Below are 20,170 nucleotides of genomic sequence, written 5' to 3'. Positions count from 1 at the left end.
GGCTGCCGACCCGGTGGATCGGCGGGTTCAGTCGAAGAAATAGGCATACCCGCTGGTGCCTTGGACCGTACAGACAAGTCTGTGGAGGCAGTATGGTGGGTTGTGTTTGCCTTTGTGAGTAGGGGGTGCGTCCCTGTCGCCAGGATGAACACTGCCCAAAGCAGAGCAGTCGGTCTGCCTGCCGGGGCCGGGGATGGACGGCTCCGAGTGTGGTCGCTCCGATGATAGGGCGATGGCATCGGTATTGGAGCCACGGCTGACGCTCAATTCCTCGTCACTTTCGGCGCCTGTGGCGGCGTGGGAGCTACCCTCGGCCTGCATCATGGCGTAGGCCGCCCACCGTTTAACTCGACGCTCTTTAATCATCTTCGGACGCAAGAGCTGACCAGACCGACAGAATGCCTTGTGGTGATTGCGAAGGAGACCCTTATTGCACCTCCGGTGCGTGTCCTTCCAACGGTACTTGCCTTTACAAGAAGGGCAGAATTTAAAAGGTGTCCTATCCATAGCTCAGGTTTATAGCGACGGCAAAACCAGAGGGGCACAGAGGGGAGAAGGAAATATATTCTTGAAAAGAACTAGAAAACCCCCGGGCCCCACTCTCCCTACTGTAAAGGCCAGCCAGGAGGCCCGGCCACGCGGTCGACCGGCGCTCCAGCCGTCGAAGTCTGGGACGGTCTTCGGCCGTGGCATATACGTAGTCGGGAAGAAGGGAACTAATGTATATAAACGACTGGAGGTCATGGACAAAGATTTTAATGTGCAATGTGTAAGAGGTCTGCATAAGGCGACCAGCTAAATGGGAGGAAAAAACGATCTGAGGTACCTCGATGCATGAAGGATTTTGGGTACACTACATGTCACGCTGGGGATAGTGTTACAGGCACACCCATGTCGACGTCCCCTTTCAATCCTCAAAAGACACGATGTAATACTCTGCGAGTACCACTAGATTTCAGACTATATGCACAGCATGTGATTCTAAGCAGATTCATAAGCATCAGAAAAATATTTCTCTTTCCTATATAGTCCAGTTTCTTTCCCTCCTGTTCTGGGGGTACCGCGGACGAGGATGATAGATTTTCAGAGTGTTTCCTGGCCGCGGCTGAGACCACAGAGACATCAGACACTTGGGGTTCGAGTCCGGGACAATGTACTTCTTCTTGAGCTTGTCAAGCTAGGCCGGGGCGGTGCTTTGGTTCTTCAAGACCGCTAGGCTTTCCTCCCAGAGATCGTCCAGCAAAGGAAATGACATGATGATCCTCCTCCTGGACTCCCACCTTTGATGAAGGAACTCTTCGTTTCTCGTCTCCTCAAGCGCCAGCTGAAAGAGCTCGGACGACCTAGCCATCATCGAATGGAAGGAGACAACCTCACCTGGAGGAGAGGCCCTGTGTAGGTCATCTACACCTGCCAGTTCACCGTCAGCTGGAACAAAGTCGTTGGCCTTGTCGGTGTCTGTAGCCGCTGTATCCGTGCCTGTGTCCATGGCAGGATTCCCCCATTGAGGTCAAATCCCAATGCAGAGATGGTGGTGTGTTAGCTTGTGCCCTGGGCCAACAGAGTCCTTTGACTTGCATGGTTTTGGAGGACTTGCAGAAGGAGCAGGGCCCGGTGTGAACAGCAGCCTCTACTGAATTACTGTTACCAGCGTGGTCAGAATGTCCAACAAAACATCCCTGGGTTGAGGTGTCAGAGAAATGAGAGGTGGAGGCTCGGAACTGGTATGCCTCTTTTGAAACTGTAGCCGATAGGGTTCATCCTGAGGCAAACCACCTCCCAGACCCCCTTCATGGTCTGAATAATAGCCCTCGGGCAGTTTGTTACCTTCGCAGAGCTAGTATAAATATGCCCCGGTACACTTGGCTTAGTTCCCAGTTCCACACCCCTCTCAAGGGTCGTTGAGGTTCTACTCCCGCCAGATCCAACACGATCTGTTATGAAAGCAAGCTGTAGGCAATGTATTTAGCCTGCAATTAACAGGGAACTCGAGCAAACCATTCTGGAGTGTCCAGCTGAGTGGAAAAGCGTAGAGGCTGCGTTGCTGGAGAGAAACGCAGCTCGAAACAAGCGGAGCCACGAACAAAGATGGTGTGTGCACAATAGAAGAGACAGCGAAAGCGAGTGGATGATTGAGGCAACGGGAATCCCACTGATCTCCAACGGAAGAGGGACAGAATCATTGGAGTGGGCCATGGATCGTGTGTAGAGGAGGAGGTACGCGAGAGACCTGTGTCGCCCAGCTGAGGGACAAAACGAGGAGGGAGACGAGGGACGTCAGCGGATCGGAGGATATACGCACACAGCAGCTGGGACAAACAAGGGCTGCGTGCATCCCACAGGAGTGCCGGATTCCCTTCTGGGCTGCTGGTCAACAGTCAGCCATACGCCGGCCCACCCGGCCACCACAGTGAGGATCTGGAGCTGCTAACTTTACCTTTGAAGTACGCGAAGAGACAAACAAGGGCTGCACACATTTTCTGCAGGAGAGCCGGATCCCCTATTGGGCTGAGGTCAAACAGATAGCCATACGCCTGCCCACCCGGCCACCAAGGTGAGGAACTGGAGCTGCAAACTTTGGAAGTGCACGAAGGAGCTGCCTCCCATCAGGGCAGTGGATACAGGCGGCATGTGAGGGGTCCCGAGGGGCACGTATAAGAACCTGGGCCGAGCAGTACACATGGTAAAACGGACCCTGACGAACGGGGCCAGCAGCCACGATAAATAAGCACCCGTACAGTAACAGCTGTGTGCAGGGTAATATGTGACCTAGTCCAGCGTTGCACCCACGAGAAAGGTCCCCAACACATTTCATCGGCAGCGGCTAGGTGAGAAGGAATCAGGCCGGCCAATAGCAGTACCTGCAGTAGGAGAGCACTTCATGACCCTGAGCTGAGTGGTCAAACTTGGAGCACAGCCAGAATTGTATTGGACCAGCAGCGTCCAGGACAGTAGACTACAGACTGCCTGATGACAGAGCGAAAAGAAAGTTAATACAATCAGTTCACGATCAGCAGCTATTAGAAGGCAATAATACTGCATGCTTTCATCAGCACACAAAGCACAGAGGAAGCCACGGTAGACTGAGGACTGATCCCCTTGGAGGACACTGCATACGTTGAGTCCGTCTAGGAGATCTCAGGCGCCAGAGTTCCGTACAACATTGTATGGGCTTCTGGGCAAGGTCTTCTACTCGGCATACACCCAAGGGCTCTTATTGTACAGACATCCTTGTAGTAGGCTTCTGTGCCCAACTGGAGATGGGCAAGGCTGGATGAATACCTTCCAAGTCAGCTAAAACGAAACAGCCAACCTTGGACAGCTTTATCAGGCCCAAGCAACCGGCACCTGGAGGAAGCGCAGGCATGGATGGACAGGGGGAGGATAGGACCCGTGAAAAGACGGGAGACAACAACCGAGGAAGAAGCAAGGGAAGCCCTACCCAACCTGAGGAAAGCGATAACTAAGGTACTTTGGACTGCATGAGTTGCACTGTTGAGTGCCCAGGGGAACCGCAACTGAACAGACATCCTGGGACCAGAGGGCTCTCAGTAAGAGATAATTTCCCTACGGAATATGTTCTAGTTGCTTGTAACTGGTTTTTCTTTGCATATGGTGGGATCTAAAAAAATACACCCCAGAAATCCAGCAAAGCTGCTGGGGGACTCACTAGGTTTGGAAAATTAGCCTCAACAGAGAATTCTCCCTAACAGTAAGTTGAAAGGGATAAGCTGCACTGCATTCCCGGATGAAGCACCACCAGTGTGGGGGTGGGGTGGTGTAGCCTATTGTTAGTTCAGAGATGGTTGGCCAATTAGAAGGGGATTGTTACGCTCACCTGGTATCCACGGGGACGCCACCCAGCTCTGGTTGGATGATTTGCACTCTCAATCCCTCTCCCGGTCCCTTGGTAAGGCCTCTGGTTAAAGATGGGTCTTAATTTTGTAAAACGTGGATTCTCTGTCCTGCTCCTCGTAGATGTGGGGGGGGGGAGGGGCGAGCAGCGACCAAGTTACTTTACTGGTGCAAGCCCCTTGTGGGAATCCAGGCCTGCTGCGACTCCGTAGGTTTGCTGCTTTACAGTCTTTATATGCAGTTCTTATGTTCCTCTTATTTCGAATAATAATGTCTTGCTTCTTTCCTTTAAGGTATGGAAAGGTATTTTGGTGTTGTCATGCAGTTTGAAGATGAGCATGGGCCGGGAGGTGAAAGCGTGCCGTGCGCAATGCTGTCTGGTGAGTAATGTTCCATGCGCGGCGCTGTTTCGCCTTTTATATTGCCAACCTGTGACTTTTCTCTCCTTGCAGGTTGCGATGTTCTTTGCCGATGATACTGACCAGGAGATGACTACCCAGGTAAGAATAGTGTGGCTTTCTTCATTCGGGAGGAAACCTGAGTAAACGCTTACTAATGCTGTCTTTCTTTCTCCTCTTTCCAGGTTATGGTATTCCAGGATGCATACGATGCTGGATGATGGAGTTCGTACCTTCAGGTGAGTGGAACTGAACTCGGCGATGGATTGAAGACAGGATACTGTTCAGGGTAAGTTTCGTAGTGTTCTTTCTCTCTCTGCAGGTCCTTGGTTTCAGGTAAGTTGGCATCAAAGACACTGGCTACGCTGCCCACAGCAGAATAAAGCAAAAGCATGTTCTGCTGTTTGGGTACGGTTTAAATAGTCTCAGGTAAAGTAGTCCAGGTAAAATAGTCCCAGCTATGTGTGCGCCTCCATGTTGGCTGAACCGCCCCCACCCACCCCAAGTTAAATAATCCCAAGTAAGGAACAAGTTACTTCCCTGTAACTGTTGTTCTCCAGCATGGGTCTGGCATGGATTCACATGCTCATGAATATTCCCAGTCGTCAGGCCGGGAATCCTCGGTATAGAAAAAAATCAGTATCAGTTTCGTTTCTGATCTGTCTTTCTTAGTAGTAACCAATCACTAGTCTCTGGGTCATACTGCCCCCAGCCAATGACTGCCCTCTCCCTAAGCCCCGCCTCTGGCAGCCATCCTCAGATTTGGTAGCACGTAAAGTGGAAGTATGACCAAGTGAAAAGCCGCAGAGGGGTAGGCGGGAGGATTTGCATGTGAATCCATGCCAGACCCATGCTGGAGAACAACAGTTACAGGTAAGTAACTTGTTCCTTCTCCAGCATGGGGCCTGGCATGGATTCACATGCTCATGAATAAGAGAATACATAGCAGTACACACATGCACAACCACGGGAGATGGCAACAGGCTCAACATTAAGCAATACCACAACTCAACATTAAGCAACTCTTACCTCCTCACCAGGCTCACCTTAGGCGAACAGGTTGCGCAGCACTGCTTGGCCGACCCTGGACTCCTCCCTGGAGTCCCGATCGACGCAGTAGAATCTTGTGAAGGTGTGCGTCGACCTCCACTTCGCAGCCCTGCAGATGTCTAGCAGGGGCACACCAGACAGGAACGCCGTGGTAGCAGCGATTGCTCTGGTCGAATGGGCTCTCGGACGGCCGGGCAGCAGTCGGTTTGCCAACCGGTGACAGTGCATGATGCAGCCGGAGAGCCATCTGTAAATGGAAGTCTTCGAGAGAGCCTTCCCTTGATTCACAGTCCCAAAGTTCACAAACAGCTGTGACGTCTTCCGAAAACTCTTCGTGCGGTCCACGTAGAACTTCACCGCTCTAGCTACATCCAGCGAGTGCAAAATCCTCTCGGCCGGCGACGAAGGCGACGGGAAGAAAACTGGCAACACCAAGGGCTCGTTGAGGTGGAAGTCCGACTGCACCTTGGGCATAAAGGAGAGGTGCGTCCTCAGCACCACCCTCGTGTCATGAGAAGTCAAGTATGGAGGCTTGCAAGATAGGGCCTGGATCTCTCCCACTCGTCATGCGGAGGTGATGGCCACGAGGAAAGCTGTCTTCCATAACAGGAACTTCAGAGGCGCCAAATGCATAGGCTCGAATGGGGCCCCCATGAGCCTGGTCAGCACCACATTAAGCTCCCACGCCGGGGCAGGAGCCTTCACCGGCGGAAATGATCAGAATAGTCCCTTCATGAATTCTTTCACCAGGCGATGAGACCACAAGGACGCCCGTCCCGCAGTCCTGGTATATCGGGAGATTGCAGACAGATGTATTTTGATGGAGGCATGAGCCAGTCCAGCTTTGGCCAGCGACAGTAGGTACGGCAGTACTTGAGGGTCCGTAATCCACAGAGGGTTAATCTTCTGTGCACGGCACCAGACAGAGAACCTTTTCCATTTATGTCCATAGCACTTGAGAGTTGAGGACGCCCTGGCCTTTGCAAGAACCTCTCTGCAGTCGGCCGGGATGTCGTACCCTCCAAACTCTAGTGCTGCAGGAGCCAGGCCTGCAAGTTCAGCGACTCCGGGTTGTGGTGAGGAATGGCGCCTCCTTCTCTGGAGAGAAGGTCTGCGTCCGTCAGCAGCTTGACTGGTGTGGACGTTGACAAGTCCAGAAGGTCCGGGAACCAGATCTGTCTCGGCCACGCCGGTGCGACGAGGATCATCCTGCACCGGGACCTCTTGAGCTGGTTGATGAGCCGGAGCAGCAGCGGAGGGAATGCATAAAGAAATAGGCCGTCCCAGGGGAACGAGAAAGCATCACCCATGCTCCTCGGCTGGAAGAACCTGCTGGCGAACCTCCAGCACTTGGAATTCGTCGCCGTCGCAAAGAGATCGATTTGGGGTTCGCCCCATCGTCGGAAGAGTCGATCCACTTGATCATGGCGTAGCTCCCACTCGTGGCAAAAGCGCAGCTCCCTGCTGAGTGAGTCGGCAATCGGGTTTTTTATCCCTGCCAGATGAAGAGGCACCAGAAACATCCGTTGGGCGAGGCCCCAATGCCACAGATCCTGGGATTCCTTGGATAGGGCCGGGGACCTGGTCCCAAACCTGCTTCCGGATGTAGGACATCGTGGTGGTGTGGTCGGTGAAGATCCTCACCACCTTGCCCTTGAGGGACGGAAGAAAAGACCTGAGGGCCCAGAACACTGCGCGGAGCTCCAAAATGTTGATGTGGAGTGACTTCTCCTCTGGGAGCCAAAGGCCTCTCGCGTGAAGATCTCCGGAGTGCGCTCCCCAACCTTCCAGGGAGGCGTCTGTCGTCACCGTCACCTGGTGAGCTGGGATCTGAAAGTCCGTGCCCGCCGCCAGATGGGAGCGGGTACCCCACCACCGGATCGCCTGACGGAACTTCTCGTTGAGAGGGATCCTGTCCTCGAAGCTGCCCGTCGACTGGACCCAGCGGGCGTCGAGGAACTCTTGTAAGGGGCGCATCCGAAGCCTGCAAAGGCGCACCAGATAAATGCAGGAGGACATCATCCCGAGGAGGGACTTGATAGATCTTACCCTGGCCATGTCCGTGGCCAGCAGACGCTGCACCTTGCCCAGAATGGTCCTGGTCCTTTCCTCCGACGGCGAGGCCAGCCGCGCCACTGCGTCGAGCTTGGCTCCCAGAAACAGGGCGACTTGCGACGGAACCAGGTGGGATTTTGGAAAGTTGATGGAGAATCCCAAGTCCGTGAGCAGCTGGACGGTCTTCGCAGTGTGCTCCACGGCGAGTTCCCTCGTCCTTGCCCGGATGAGCCAGTCGTCCAGGTAAGGGTAGACGTGGATCCCCTGTAGGCGCAGTCGCGCCACCACAGTTGCGAGGCACTTGGTGAACATCCTGTGTGCCGACTTCAATCCGAACAGGAGGGCCTTGAACTGGTAGTGCCGCCCTTGGACCAGGAACCTGAGGAACTTTCGGTGTCTTTTTAGAATGGGGATGTGGAAGTACGCATCCTCCAAGTCCAACGACGACAGGAAATCGCCCTGCTCCAGCTGTCCCAGCACGTGCTGGAGGGTGACCATACGGAACTTCTGCGCCTTGATGTACTTGTCCAGTCGTCGTAGGTCTAGGATGGTGCGCCATCCTCCTGTCTTCTTTTTTACGAGTAAGTACCTTGAGTAAACTCCGGAGCCCCGAAGCCTCTTTGGGACGAGCTCGATGGCACCCTTCTTGAGCATCGCCCTTACTTCCAACAGTAGTTGAGGGACGTGATTTTCCTTCCTGGCCACGGGTCGAACGCAAGGGCACTTCTTCTGAAACTCGAGGGCGTGCCCTTGGGCCAGGGCGTCCAGCACCCAGCGGTCGGTGGAGATGGACTCCCACACGCTGACGAACCTCGCCAGCCGGCCTCCCACCGGGGTGCTTCGGCGGGGGCCCGATCCCACGGTCGGTTCAATCTTGTTTGGAGGCCGCCTTGCCTCCTTGACCTCCCTGTCGACGACAACGGGCACCACCTGACTTGCCGCGTCCCCTGTAGGCTTCCTGGGACAAAGATCTTGCCGCTTGGCGGTAAGTGGAGGAGCCACTGCCGGATCCCTTGGAGGCACCTTGTCTGCCTCCGGAGCTCCGAAAGGACGGCCGTCGTTGTTGGAGCACTCCCAGTGCCCGGGCAGTCTCTGTGTCCGTCTTGATGGCCTGAAGGAACTCATCAACCGCCTTCCCAAAAAGGTTGTTCCCGTCGAAGGGCATGTCCAAAACCTTGGTTTGTACGTCCTGGTGGAAATCCGTGGCCTTGAGCCATCCTCGTCGTCTCAAGCAAATGCCGTTGCCCAACTGACGGAAACCGTTGTCGGCGATGTCTGTTGCCACCGTGATGGCGTGTTCAGAAGCAATCTCCCCCTCCTGTAGGATTTCAAGGGCCTCAGCCCTTTTGGCATCCGGAAGGAAGTCTAACAGAGGGGCGATTTTGAACCACAACTCCCTGTCGTAGCGGGTTACGATAGCCAGGGCGTTGGCCGCCTTGATAGTCGTCGCTGCGGATGAGATGATCCGTTGTCCCATCGTGTCCAACTTCCTGCCCTCGCCGTCCGGCGGGGAAGTTGATGTCGAGGCAGATGCCCCCTCAGCTTTCTTCTTTGCCGCTGCCGAGACGACCGAATCCGGGGTAGGTTGTGCCCGAAGGCACAAGGGAGCATCGTCGGGGACCCGGTACTTATTCTCGTACCGGTCCCTCTTTGTCGGCGCTGTGGCAGGGTTCTTGAGGAGGGCGAGCCCCTCATCCCAGATGTCATCCAGAAGCGGTACGGCGAGGACCGTCTTCCTTTTAGCCTTGCGCCGTTGGTAAAGGAACCCTTTTTTTTTTTCTTTTCTTCTGGGCAGAGCTGGAAAAGCTCAGATGCCCTGGAAATCATGGCATGAAAGGATCCGATCTCGTCGGGCGGGGACGCCCGAGCAGGGGGCGACGGGGGACACGTCCCGTCGTCGCCTCAGTCATCATCTGTACCTGTCGTAGCCGTGTCCGTGCCTGTATCATCCCCGTGGGTAGTAGACCAGGGGGAAGGCAGAGCAGTCCGCAGAGGTGGGAGAGGTGGCGTAGGATGCGTCGTCCTCCTCTTATGCGGTGTACTCTCCGAAGGTCCTGGCTCCGGTTCCCCCATCGGGTCTGGCTCAGGTACCTTCGTCGGGAGAAGGGGCAACCTTGTCCTTATCTCCGAGCATAAGGACTGAATCGCTGACAAAATGGCAGCCGAAGTGTCCTGCGGCGCCGGAAACGACGGGCGCAAGGGCTCTTGAGGAGCCTTGTCGGCGACACCGTCGCTCTCGTCGCCGCCCTCGTCGGGATCCCTCCCGATGGGCTGGGCCTCTTCCACGACTTCGATGAGCTCTTCTTCAGAGGTCGTGTCCGTATCCACAATGGCCACCAGCCCCTCCCCCAACTTTTCCAATGAGGACTTCGTGGGGGTCTTCTCAATGGGCCTGAAAGACGACTCCCTCCGCGGTGGCAGGGAGACTCTGGGTCCTGAGGGCGCCTCCACTGGTGTAGCCTCCACAGGCTGAGCCAGGGCCGCGGCGACATCCTCAATCGAGGTCTTAGCAGGCTGAATTAAGGCCATCGCCACCTTCTGGACGCCTGGGGACTTCACCTTGGGGGGAGGGTCCGAGCCTCGCTCCCCCTCTGCCAGAATCTTCGAGATCGACCAGGGCCTCTCCAGAAGCTTCGCCGGTTTCTCGGACTTCCCTTTACCCGAGCCAGAGCGTTGGCTCGTGGTTGATGGCGCCAGGGAGGGTGCGCCCTGGCTGGCAGCCAAGGAGCCCGACCGTTCGGCGCTCCCGGTGCCCGCGGACTCGCGGTGCTTAGCCTTTTGTTGGGCCCCCGTTGCCGGGGCACCCTCACAGGACTTAGAAGACCGCTCAGACTTCTTTTTCTTCTTCTCGCCTGACGGGCTCTTCCCTTCCAGCCAGTTGGCGAGACGGAGGTGGCAATCCTTCATGGTCCGCTCCGACATGTTCCCACAAAACGCACAGTCCTGCTCCGTGTGCGTCTTGTCCTCATGCAGACAGAGGCATAACGAATGCTCGTCCTCCTTGAAAACATTCTGAAGCCGGCATCCAGGGCAGGTCCTCAACAGCTTCCCGGGCGTCGAGCTTCCTTTCTCCTGGGCCATGTCCGGGGTAGGCCTCAGAACTCTGGAATCCTCCAAAAGCGTAACTCGACGAAAACTTCACCCTTGAGGGACGTAGAAAACTATGCAACGGATCCCCGTTGATCGGATGTAGAAACGGTGGAGCTTTAGGCTCTATTTAACCGAAAAATGAGAAAAATCTCCTGAAAAAGCGCGAAAACGCAGCAAAAGCTCGAGAGCTACAGCACAAGGACTCCCAACACTTGAACGTGCGGTAAAAATCTGAGGATGGCTGCCAGAGGCGGGGCTTAGGGAGAGGGCAGTCATTGGCTGGGGGCAGTATGACCCAGAGACCAGTGATTGGTTACTACTAAGAAAGACAGATCAGAAACAAAACTGATACTGATTTTTCTTTACCGAGGATTCCCGGCCTGACGACGGGGAATATTCATGAGCATGTGAATCCATGCCAGATCCCATGCTGGAGAAATAGTCCAATTTTAATGTTGGTCTTCATGATGGTTATGAGCCTGGCGCCAGGACTGACTCCAAGAGAGTCTTGGATGAGGTTTTAAGGCCTTTGACCTGGCCCTAACTGGAAGGCTAACTTGCCAGTGAGGGCCAGGGGCAAGGGTCATGACGGGATGGAAGTAAATGGCAGGAACTATAAACGTACTTACCTGGAATGTAAAGAGAAATAGGGTATTTTCATATCTCAAGAGAAGTAAGGTGGACACAGCCTTGCTGCAGGAAACGCATCTCGCCTCTGAAAAACAGGCATTATTAGTGGGGAAATGGGTAGGGCAAGAATTTGCTTCCCCGTACTCTGCATACAGCCGTGGGGTATTGATATTGATAGCACCCTCTGTACCATTCAAAGTTACTCACATTAAAACTGATAGAGTGCAGAATGGTGCTAGTGCAAAGCCTCGTGGAACAAGTAGACACATGTCTTGTAAACGCGTATGCCCCCAATCACAGCGCAGCCAAGATTTTTCAGACTTTATATCCACGCCTAGGCCCCTATCGGGATAGTAATATGATATGGGGAGGAGACTTCAATTGCACTTTAACCCCAACCCTGGACTGGTCAGACACCAAATATACTAAATTAGCTCCGCCTGCCAGAACCTTACAAACACTCCTGGATTCTTTTGCTTTAGAAGACGCTTGGAGTGTTCTCCAGACAGAAGCGAGACATTCACATTTTTCAGCGCTGCACACAGTATATGCAAAGATAGATTACTTTTTTTGTGGGGAGAAACTGGTACATCACATCACACATGCCCAGTATGAAGGTAGAGTGTTGTCGGATCATGCCCCACTTAGACATATGTGCCCCCTAGGGCCCCTACAGGAGTGAATCGCTGAGATATCGCCCATTTCGCGATTAAATCCAAGATTGCATCATGGAATATGTTGCAAATAATTTAGGCAGTTTACTGAGTGCTGGTACCTTTTGGGAGGCATTGAAAGTGGTGGTTAGAGGGGCCGCTATATGTGGGTCTAAGGGTGTCCAGGCGAACATAAACACAGAACTAACTTTTGCTGAGGAACAACTGAGGAAATTAAAGCAGTCTCGAGAGCAACACCCAGACAGTAATGTGAAGACTAGGGAACTAAAACAGAAATGCATGGATTGCTGGGAGAGACTGGGCAAGCACGGAGAAGCAGCATATAGAGGGGGATAAACCTGGCCGATTGCTAGCATGGCTATACAAGAAGGAGGTGCAATGAGGCCCCATACACTCGATAAACCCGGGACAAGAGACCTTATGCTACACCCAAAATGGGGTTAATGATGCGTTCCTAAACAAGAGGGACCCCCGGTGCCAAGCACCCATCTAGTGGATGTTAGACGAGATTGAGCTCTCGGGATTCACCCAAGAGGAAAAAGATAGCCTAGAAGTACCCATCACCTTGTAAGATATACAAACTACAATTGTGAGTTTTCTGACGGGGAAGACGCCAGGGTCGGATGGACTACCTAGTGACTTCTATAAAGAATACGCACAGGTACTGGCCTCCCATTTGCTTAGCACCTTCAATGATTACTAGGAGGCGGGGGTTCTCCCGCTTAACCTGAGAGAATATATTATACCTCTCCTCAAACCCCACAAAACCCCGATACTGACGTCCATACTAGCGACTAGAATGAAAAAAGTGAGACATAAGTTAGTGCAACCGGATCAGACTGGCTATGTTCCAGGCTGAAGTATGGCCTATAACTTGAGGAGATTACACCATGTGATATATAGGATAGCATCCTGGGACACCCTGTGCTCCATAGCCACACTGGACGTGGTGAAATCGGTTGATTCAGTGAGACGGGGCTGACTTTATGCAACTCTGCGTAGATTTGGATTTGGGTGGACATACATCAAGTGGGTCCAACTGGTGTACACTAGACCAATGGCTGAGGTTAAAACGGGTAGATGTAGCTCGGTAGCGTGGAAACTAGAAAAAGGTACGAGGCAAGGCTGCCCCTCAGCTCCACTGCTCTATGTCCTTGCTATGGAGCACATTGCCCAGTACATCAGGACGGAATATAGTGATGCTGGCATCTAAGTAGATGGGGCCAGACACTGGATATCATTATGCGCAGATGACACTTTATTATACATTCAGAACCCAGAGGATAATTTGGAGCTGTGCATAGAAGCAATGGCACTTTTTGTTGTGAAGTTGTCAGGGATTACAATAAGTATGGATAAATCGGCATTATTCCGGATAGCAGGACTGCACAGCGTAGAACGAGGTGCGCTGCCTCTGCTGGCCCGGCAGTGGCAAGAGCAAATGTTTAGGTACTTGGGGGGGGGGTTTAAGGTGTACCACAATCCAGATGAGGAACATACACACAACATGCTAGATACCCTGGAGGATATCAAGAGCTCCATGAGATTCTGGACTAAATTGCCTCCGTCGATGAGGGGAAGGACGGCCATGCTGAATATGGTGGTATTGTCCAGACTACTACACTTTTTTGTGAATGTCCCATTATACATACCTAGGTTCTTCTTAGGAACTTGGAGGGTATCAGTAGAGGCTTCCTGTGGCAAAATGGGCGGTATAAGATGGCGTTAGCATCACTGTACAAGCCGCACGCAGAGGGTGGTATTAGGGTCCTGCACTTCGAATTATATTACATAGCAGGACAACTGCAATTTGTGGTGGATTGGCTTGCTGAAGACCCTACTCCGGACACACAGATGTTGCAATCTACTGGGCTGCGTTATTATTTAAAAGATATTGTGGTTTGGGAAACCTTGCGGAAGCCGATGGCCACACCTGGTGTCCCTAAAGTGAAAATGTGGGACAGACCCATGGCAGTGATGGGGTTGACAGACCCAATATCGGCACAGGCTCCTCAGGCGAGAATGGGTATACGCTGGTACTGGGAAGCCTGCAGAATGGCCACCATAGGTGATTTGTTGTAGGAACAGATTTTGTACTCTTCTTTGAGCTTGCAGAACAGACGGGCATACACACAGGCCAATATATGCTACATAGCGCCATTAGGAAAGAGATTACACGTAGGTGGCCCGCATACAGTGAACTAATGGAGAAACATTTGATATGGATATCCTATATGACATAGCTGAGGGTGTGAATACTATATCGCAAATATATGATCTTCTACTGTCAAATGGGCCGGCCTCCCCTCTGGCAATAAGGGGCAAGTGGGAAGAGGACCTTGGGGTTACCTTCACAGAAGCACAAAGGTGGAGGATACTGGGATACCACAAACAAGTGTCACGAAATGCTAGGCTGCAGTTTATACAACTACTAGTGATGCACAGGGCGTACTTGATGCCTCCGCGGATCTCCAGGTTTCCAGGGGCAGCCGCACAAGAATGCCCGAGGTGCAATGCCATCGATGCAGGAATGCTTCATATGTTTTGGGCATGCCCAATAGCGGGCTATATTGCAGGGGGGTGGGAAATCCATCACAGAGAGGGGGGGTGGAATTGGACGTGCTTTCGCCAGGTGCATGTCTGCTGGGCTGCTTCCCACGCCCCCAAGACCAGAAACACGTTACCAAATTGAAGGATGGAACAAGTTACTTACCTGTAACTGTTGTTCTCCAGCATGGGTCTGGCATGGATTCACATGCTCATGAATATTCCCCGTCGTCAGGCTGGGAATCCTCGGTAAAGAAAAATCAGTATCAGTTTCGTTTCTGATCTGTCTTTCGTAGTAGTAACCAATCACTGATCTCTGCGTCATACTGACCACAGCCAATGACTGCCAGCTCCCCGCGCTCTGGCAGCCATCTTCAGATTTGGTAGCACGTGAAGTGGCAGTATGACCAAGTGAAGAGCCGCAGAGGGGTAGGCAGGAGGGTTCGCATGTGAATCCATGCCAGACCCATGCTGGAGAACAACAGTTACAGGTAAGTAACTTGTTCCTTAGAGACGCAGCGTCGTCCAGAGGAAAAGATGATCTCGACTTGGAGGAAGGCTGAAGGTCGTTGCACTGCCAGGGAAGAAACCAGCCGCGGAATTCCTATGGGATTTTCCCATTGTTCGAGGCTGCCACTTTTTAATATAGCCTCGAACATACCGCCGGTTTATTAAATTGATATAAATTCACTGGTTGGTATTTTTTGCCGAAACTCTGTTCCAAAATGGCGTTTGTGTTCGCTTCTGTGACTCCAACCCAAGTCGAGCCCTTTGTTCCACTTTTTGGCGGGCTTATCCACAGAAGCCTCCAAAAGTGGTGCCACTCTGTCTGGGTATCACAGGAGGCGTGGGAGGGGGTTTAGGCACCCTGGACTGAGTTGCCTCGGCAACTCAAGTCGCACTCTGGTGTGATTGGCCCAGTGGTGAGCCGCCCGGCTCACCACTTAGCATGTTTGAGTGACAGCTAGGACTGAAGAATGGGGGTTTTCTGCATAAAAGCAGGGCTTTGGGGACTGGGACTTCAGACGTCGCCACAGGACCAAAGAATCCAAAGAGGGAGAAGCTGAGCCGACCTGCAACGACGACACCACCAGTGGACCCCTGCTAAACCGTCTCACCACTTTTCCCCGACGAAAGAGGAGATCTTCAATCCGAAGAGTCTTCTTCCTTTGACTCATGGGGATAATCAGTTTGCCCGCCTTTTCGCCTTCCCGGATCATCTCGTGGCCGCCTTGTCTGTGCCAAGCACCCCGGCAACCGGAATAAAACGTTTTCTCCACTACCGCAAATAAAAGGGTAGAACCTTTTAACCGGAGAACTCCGCGGCTGGTTTCTTCCCTGGCAGTGCAACGACCTTCAGCCTTCCTCCACGTCGAGATCATCTCTTCCTCTGGACGACGCTGCGTCTTGCACCCGCTGCCAGGAACAACTGCCCCCGCTGGAGGATCCTCTCCACTTTAAAGGTACTGTGTCTGTCTGGCCTCCCTTGCAACGCTCTGTGTGGGGTGACTCTTAAAGTCTCAATTTACCACTTTGGTTGGCCCTAGGCTGGCTAACTGAACTTTTATAAACTGAACAGATTCCTTCCTGAACTCTCTGTAAGACTCTCCAACCCTTTTAAACTGTGTGATCTTGGGCGCATTGGTGTTCTACTCTCTCCAAGAGGGAGCCTGGCCTCTGAACTTTTTGCTCACAAGTAGACTTTGACTTTCCTGCCTTGCTGAGTGCTTCTGAAGGATTGTGTTGTGTGCTGTTCCTAATTTCTGCCTTTTCCCTCCCTTTTTCTTAAACTTATTGGAGTGCCATCTTTAGTTAAACGCTCACCTCTGTCTGGGAACCTGGAAAGGTATCCCCCGGCCAGGGTGCTCTGAAAAGTAAAGAACTTACCGGGCGTTTTTTCTTTTCATCAATGAACAACTGAAAATGCGAAGAAGGAGTTCATCGGAACACCTCCTCCCACCGCTCCAACCGGCATTGAAGTTCCCGGACTGAAAGGGAGTCGCAGTAAAAACAGGAGTCCCAACGGTGATCCGGACCCAAACACTCTAAACAAAGAGGATGGGGATCCGCCCTCGTGAAGCGTCGGTGACATGATGAACAATCTGGGAAGTCTAGTTTGAACGACAGACAGACTAGTACACGATCGCTAGCGAGAGCCAGAGAGGAAAAGAGGGAAGAAAATCTTCCACGGATGCAAGTGCGTCCAGTCCCGAACGAGCGGAGAAAAGGACTGATGTGCAATGCGCGGGGCGGAGCCAAGGTGGACGGGGTAACGGCCGCGTGCTGGGTCCTGCGCAAGAAAGAGAGGAAGGACACATTTTTTGTAAAAAAAAATGTTGGGTGCTTCATACAAGTGCTCCGGTCCCGTCCCACAGGACGGAGAGATGTCCCATAAGTATGGAGGAAAGGGGATGGGACGTAGGAGTATGTGTGGAACTAAGAGTGTGTAAAATAAATATATATATTCTTTTTGATACAAAGCTTTGGTCAGTGTTTCCTTGTTCCATAGTACTGTGGTCCTATTGTGTAAACTCTGAATACTGCTCCTCTCCCTCTTGATACACGTCTGGCTGCTCAGCCACAGCTACGAACTAAATCTGTGTGGTACAGACTGATACCAAAGGGGATTTATTGCATATACATGTAGTCCTAATCTTCTGTAGTGCTCCCTAAGGGAACTGCATAGGATTCTGCCCAACAGAGAGCAAAACAAGGTTACAAAAGGAATAAACCGATGTTCTTTTACCTTTAGTGCTAGATTCCCACCTCACCAGTTACCTGCAAGATGTGGCAGTAGCATGGTTGCACCTAATGAATTCAAGGCGTAGCAAATGTCCATACAACCATCCAAAGGATGATCCAAAAGCAATCCAGACAGAGTTCCAGGTCAGAATCCATGCAAGAAAAGTGAATCTTGACCAATCTAGGAAAATCCAGTTCACGTGTTCGACACAGCTGATTCAAAATCCAAACAGGAATCCAAAAATACACAATTGTGGGTCAAACCTAATCCATCTAAAGTGAAAGCACCAAACTAGTTGACAATCCAAAACAGTCCAGCGTTCCAAGCAAGGAATTGTGTAAATGAGTAGAAGAGTACAAACACAGGCGGCAGGAGTGGAGAATAACAAGGGCAGAGCATAGGATGGAACGGGAGGCAGACGTGCTGATCTAAATATCAGGCAGCACAGCAAACACAGAGGAATGGTTGGAGGCGCGCCTGGATCTGCCAGACTGAATTTTTTACTGGACAGGACGTGAGCCACGTCATTGTGTCAGACGCAGTGGCGTCAAGTGGCACAGGAAAAGCTGGGAATGAGTGGTTCACTCTGTGCCGCAAGTCCCTTATGTGCTAAAGGAGCTTCCAACTCCTGAAGGTGGCCCAGCGCTGCAAGCCCCATGTGGCCAGAGGAGCCGTTACATGGAAATTCTCAAAAGGAGGATGATGGAAAAAGAACTACTAGAAAGCTCATTTACTAACATCAGCATGGCAAGGGACCTTTTGCATACAGTGGACCTCCAACATGGCTGACTTGAGTATTACCATATTTTCTTCTTCCTGCACCATTTCTTCTTGCTGTTCATTTTAGACATTGAAAAATAAAAAATAGGTTGTATCTAATTTGAACACAAAAACAACATGGCAATATGTATGATTGAAAGAAGGGCTGGAGGAAGAAAAAAAAGAAAAAACCTGAAAATGTGTAAATTGCAAGATAGTTACACAAACTCCCTTACCATAAGTCTGCACATAGAGAAGAGGACACTGAGCAAGGTCTCCAAAGCCATTGTGCAGTCTTGAGTCCCGTTTTCACCCTATCATCGAAAAAGCAATGAAGAGTAGTAATGATGAATATAGAGGACAAAAAACATGATCCAATTAATGTATTCAATCCCAAAGTTTCCCAAATCAGAGGAATTCAGAAAGAAATGAAGGCTGATTAGTAAACAAATTACTCACCTCTTGTTAATGGTCTTTCTGATAGTTGTTCCTGCAGTGACTTCCTCACCTATGAGCATACTATCCACAGTGCAACTGTTTTTTTTAAATCTTTCTTCCACTAGGTGACAATGCGCCCTGTGGCCAGGATGTCAGGACCAGTAAATATCAAGGCAGTACAATCCTATTTCCCTAGAACTCTGACATTGAGGGACCGTGGAACCGATCGTGTAGTAGCAATCCGCAAAGAGGGGGAGGTAGGGAGGTTGTTAGGAAAAATTTCTCTTTACAGCACCTAATGCTTTGCAAACTTATGAAAAAGATGCCAGCGTAGCTGCCTGGCATATGTCTTCTTCCCCTCTGTGGGGAAGAGGTGGCTGCCACTCCCCTCGTAGAATGAGCTCAGAGACCGTCAAGCACATCCTTCCCAGCCAGATCATAGCATTCCGAGATGCATAGAATGATCCATCTTGACAAGGTTTGGTCACAGCCCTGCCAGCACAAGCATAACCATTGAAATGCTGATCATCTTTCCTAGCCTTTCACATCAGACATAGTAGCCAACGGTCCACACAAGGTCTAGCCAATGGAATCGTTCCTCTTCCTTGGAAGGCTGAGGCAGAAGAAAAAATACAGGAAGATAGAGGTTTTCAGAGTTGAAAATCCGAGACAACTTTGGGAGAGAGAAAAGAAAAATCAAATTAAAAAAAAAAAAAGTGTTTCACACTCAATGGTGTGAAAACAGTAAGAAGAAATGACTTACCAATAATGTTCTTTCTATGGATTCTTTGCCCGCAGATTCCTTCTCAGATATCCATTCCTGCGCCAGCTCCTCAGAAAACATTTCAACAAGGGCCATAGCACGACAACTCTTCATCCACAACAGGATTGCAAGACTTGTCCTTGGCCTCAAACCCAGGAATCGTATCCCTCCAGGACTGAAATCTCTGCACTGGCTCCCAGTTGCTGCGAGGATTAAGTTCAAAACCCTCTGCATTGACCACAAGGGATTCTGGGGCATGGGGCCTCAATACCTTCAACTCTCTCTTCCTAAATATCTTCCTTCTCGTGCTGTTTGCTCATCCACCTCCAACTCCCTAAGGGTCAGTCGCTTTTCCAAGAAACAAGTTGGTGGTAGATCTCTTTCTTAAGCTGGGGCCTCCCTCTGGAACAGCGTCCCTGCAACTTGAGGAGAATCACTGTTAGGAAAGTTTTTCTGAAGTAACTAAGGGCTTAGTAAAACCATTCAACTGAGGCAGTACAAGACTCCACTCTTAGTATAAGGCTATACCACCCGAGTTCAGGGTAGCGCAGACAGAGTAGCCGGGCTTATCTTAGGAGGGAGAGGGCAGTAGACAGTACAAGTGAAATTGTAATACAAATGATCCAAATAAACACTATGTATTGTCAAAATAAAGGATTTACTTAAATACAGGCAGGCCCAGATAAATCTAGGGGTTAAGTAAGTACTAACACATTATATGAAATCACAATATAAAAACAACACTATACTTGAAATCCACAGGCCCAAGTATAGACCTTATTTGGAACACCCAACAGTAGTTCTAGGGAAGTCAAAACCTTGTAATACCCATTTAGTATAGGTCAAGCCTATTCTTTGGGAGTAAAAGATCAATGGTTACTTTCAGATTACATTCAGTAATACAAGGGCAGTAGGCCCTTCCAGTTCTACAGTGACTCTTGGAACAAATAACATAAAAAGTCAACTGGACAATATACTTTTGGTGAATAGTGAAACACTTATCCTAGGTGGAATAAAAACCTATAACTACATTCGTCATAACACACAGTTATACCAGGTGAGTAAAACCCAAGGATGTAAAATACAATTACAGATGCTTTTGATATCTGGGAACCCCAGATTGAGGTAAGCAATAACTCTGGAAACTTATTTTGGATCGAGCAGAGCT

The 20,170-nt window shown here is 51.2% G+C and overlaps 1 protein-coding gene across 1 annotated transcript in view; it reads right to left on the bottom strand.

The window, feature by feature from the left end:
- Positions 1–20,170, bottom strand: part of IARS1 (isoleucyl-tRNA synthetase 1) — a 2,025,584-nt gene that overhangs the window by 757,584 nt on the left and 1,247,830 nt on the right. Inside the window, exon 22 of the mRNA XM_069643896.1 lies at positions 18,038–18,115. Coding sequence (XP_069499997.1) covers positions 18,038–18,115 — 78 coding nt within the window. The remainder of the gene's footprint in view (positions 1–18,037; positions 18,116–20,170) is intronic.

Source organism: Ambystoma mexicanum, chromosome 2p (assembly GCF_040938575.1).
Source record: "Ambystoma mexicanum isolate Mex_15411 chromosome 2p, UKY_AmexF1_1, whole genome shotgun sequence".
In the NCBI taxonomy this organism is placed as follows: domain Eukaryota; kingdom Metazoa; phylum Chordata; class Amphibia; order Caudata; family Ambystomatidae; genus Ambystoma; species Ambystoma mexicanum.
Note: the sequence above shows the minus strand (reverse complement) of the source record. Positions and strands in the feature narration are given on the sequence as shown.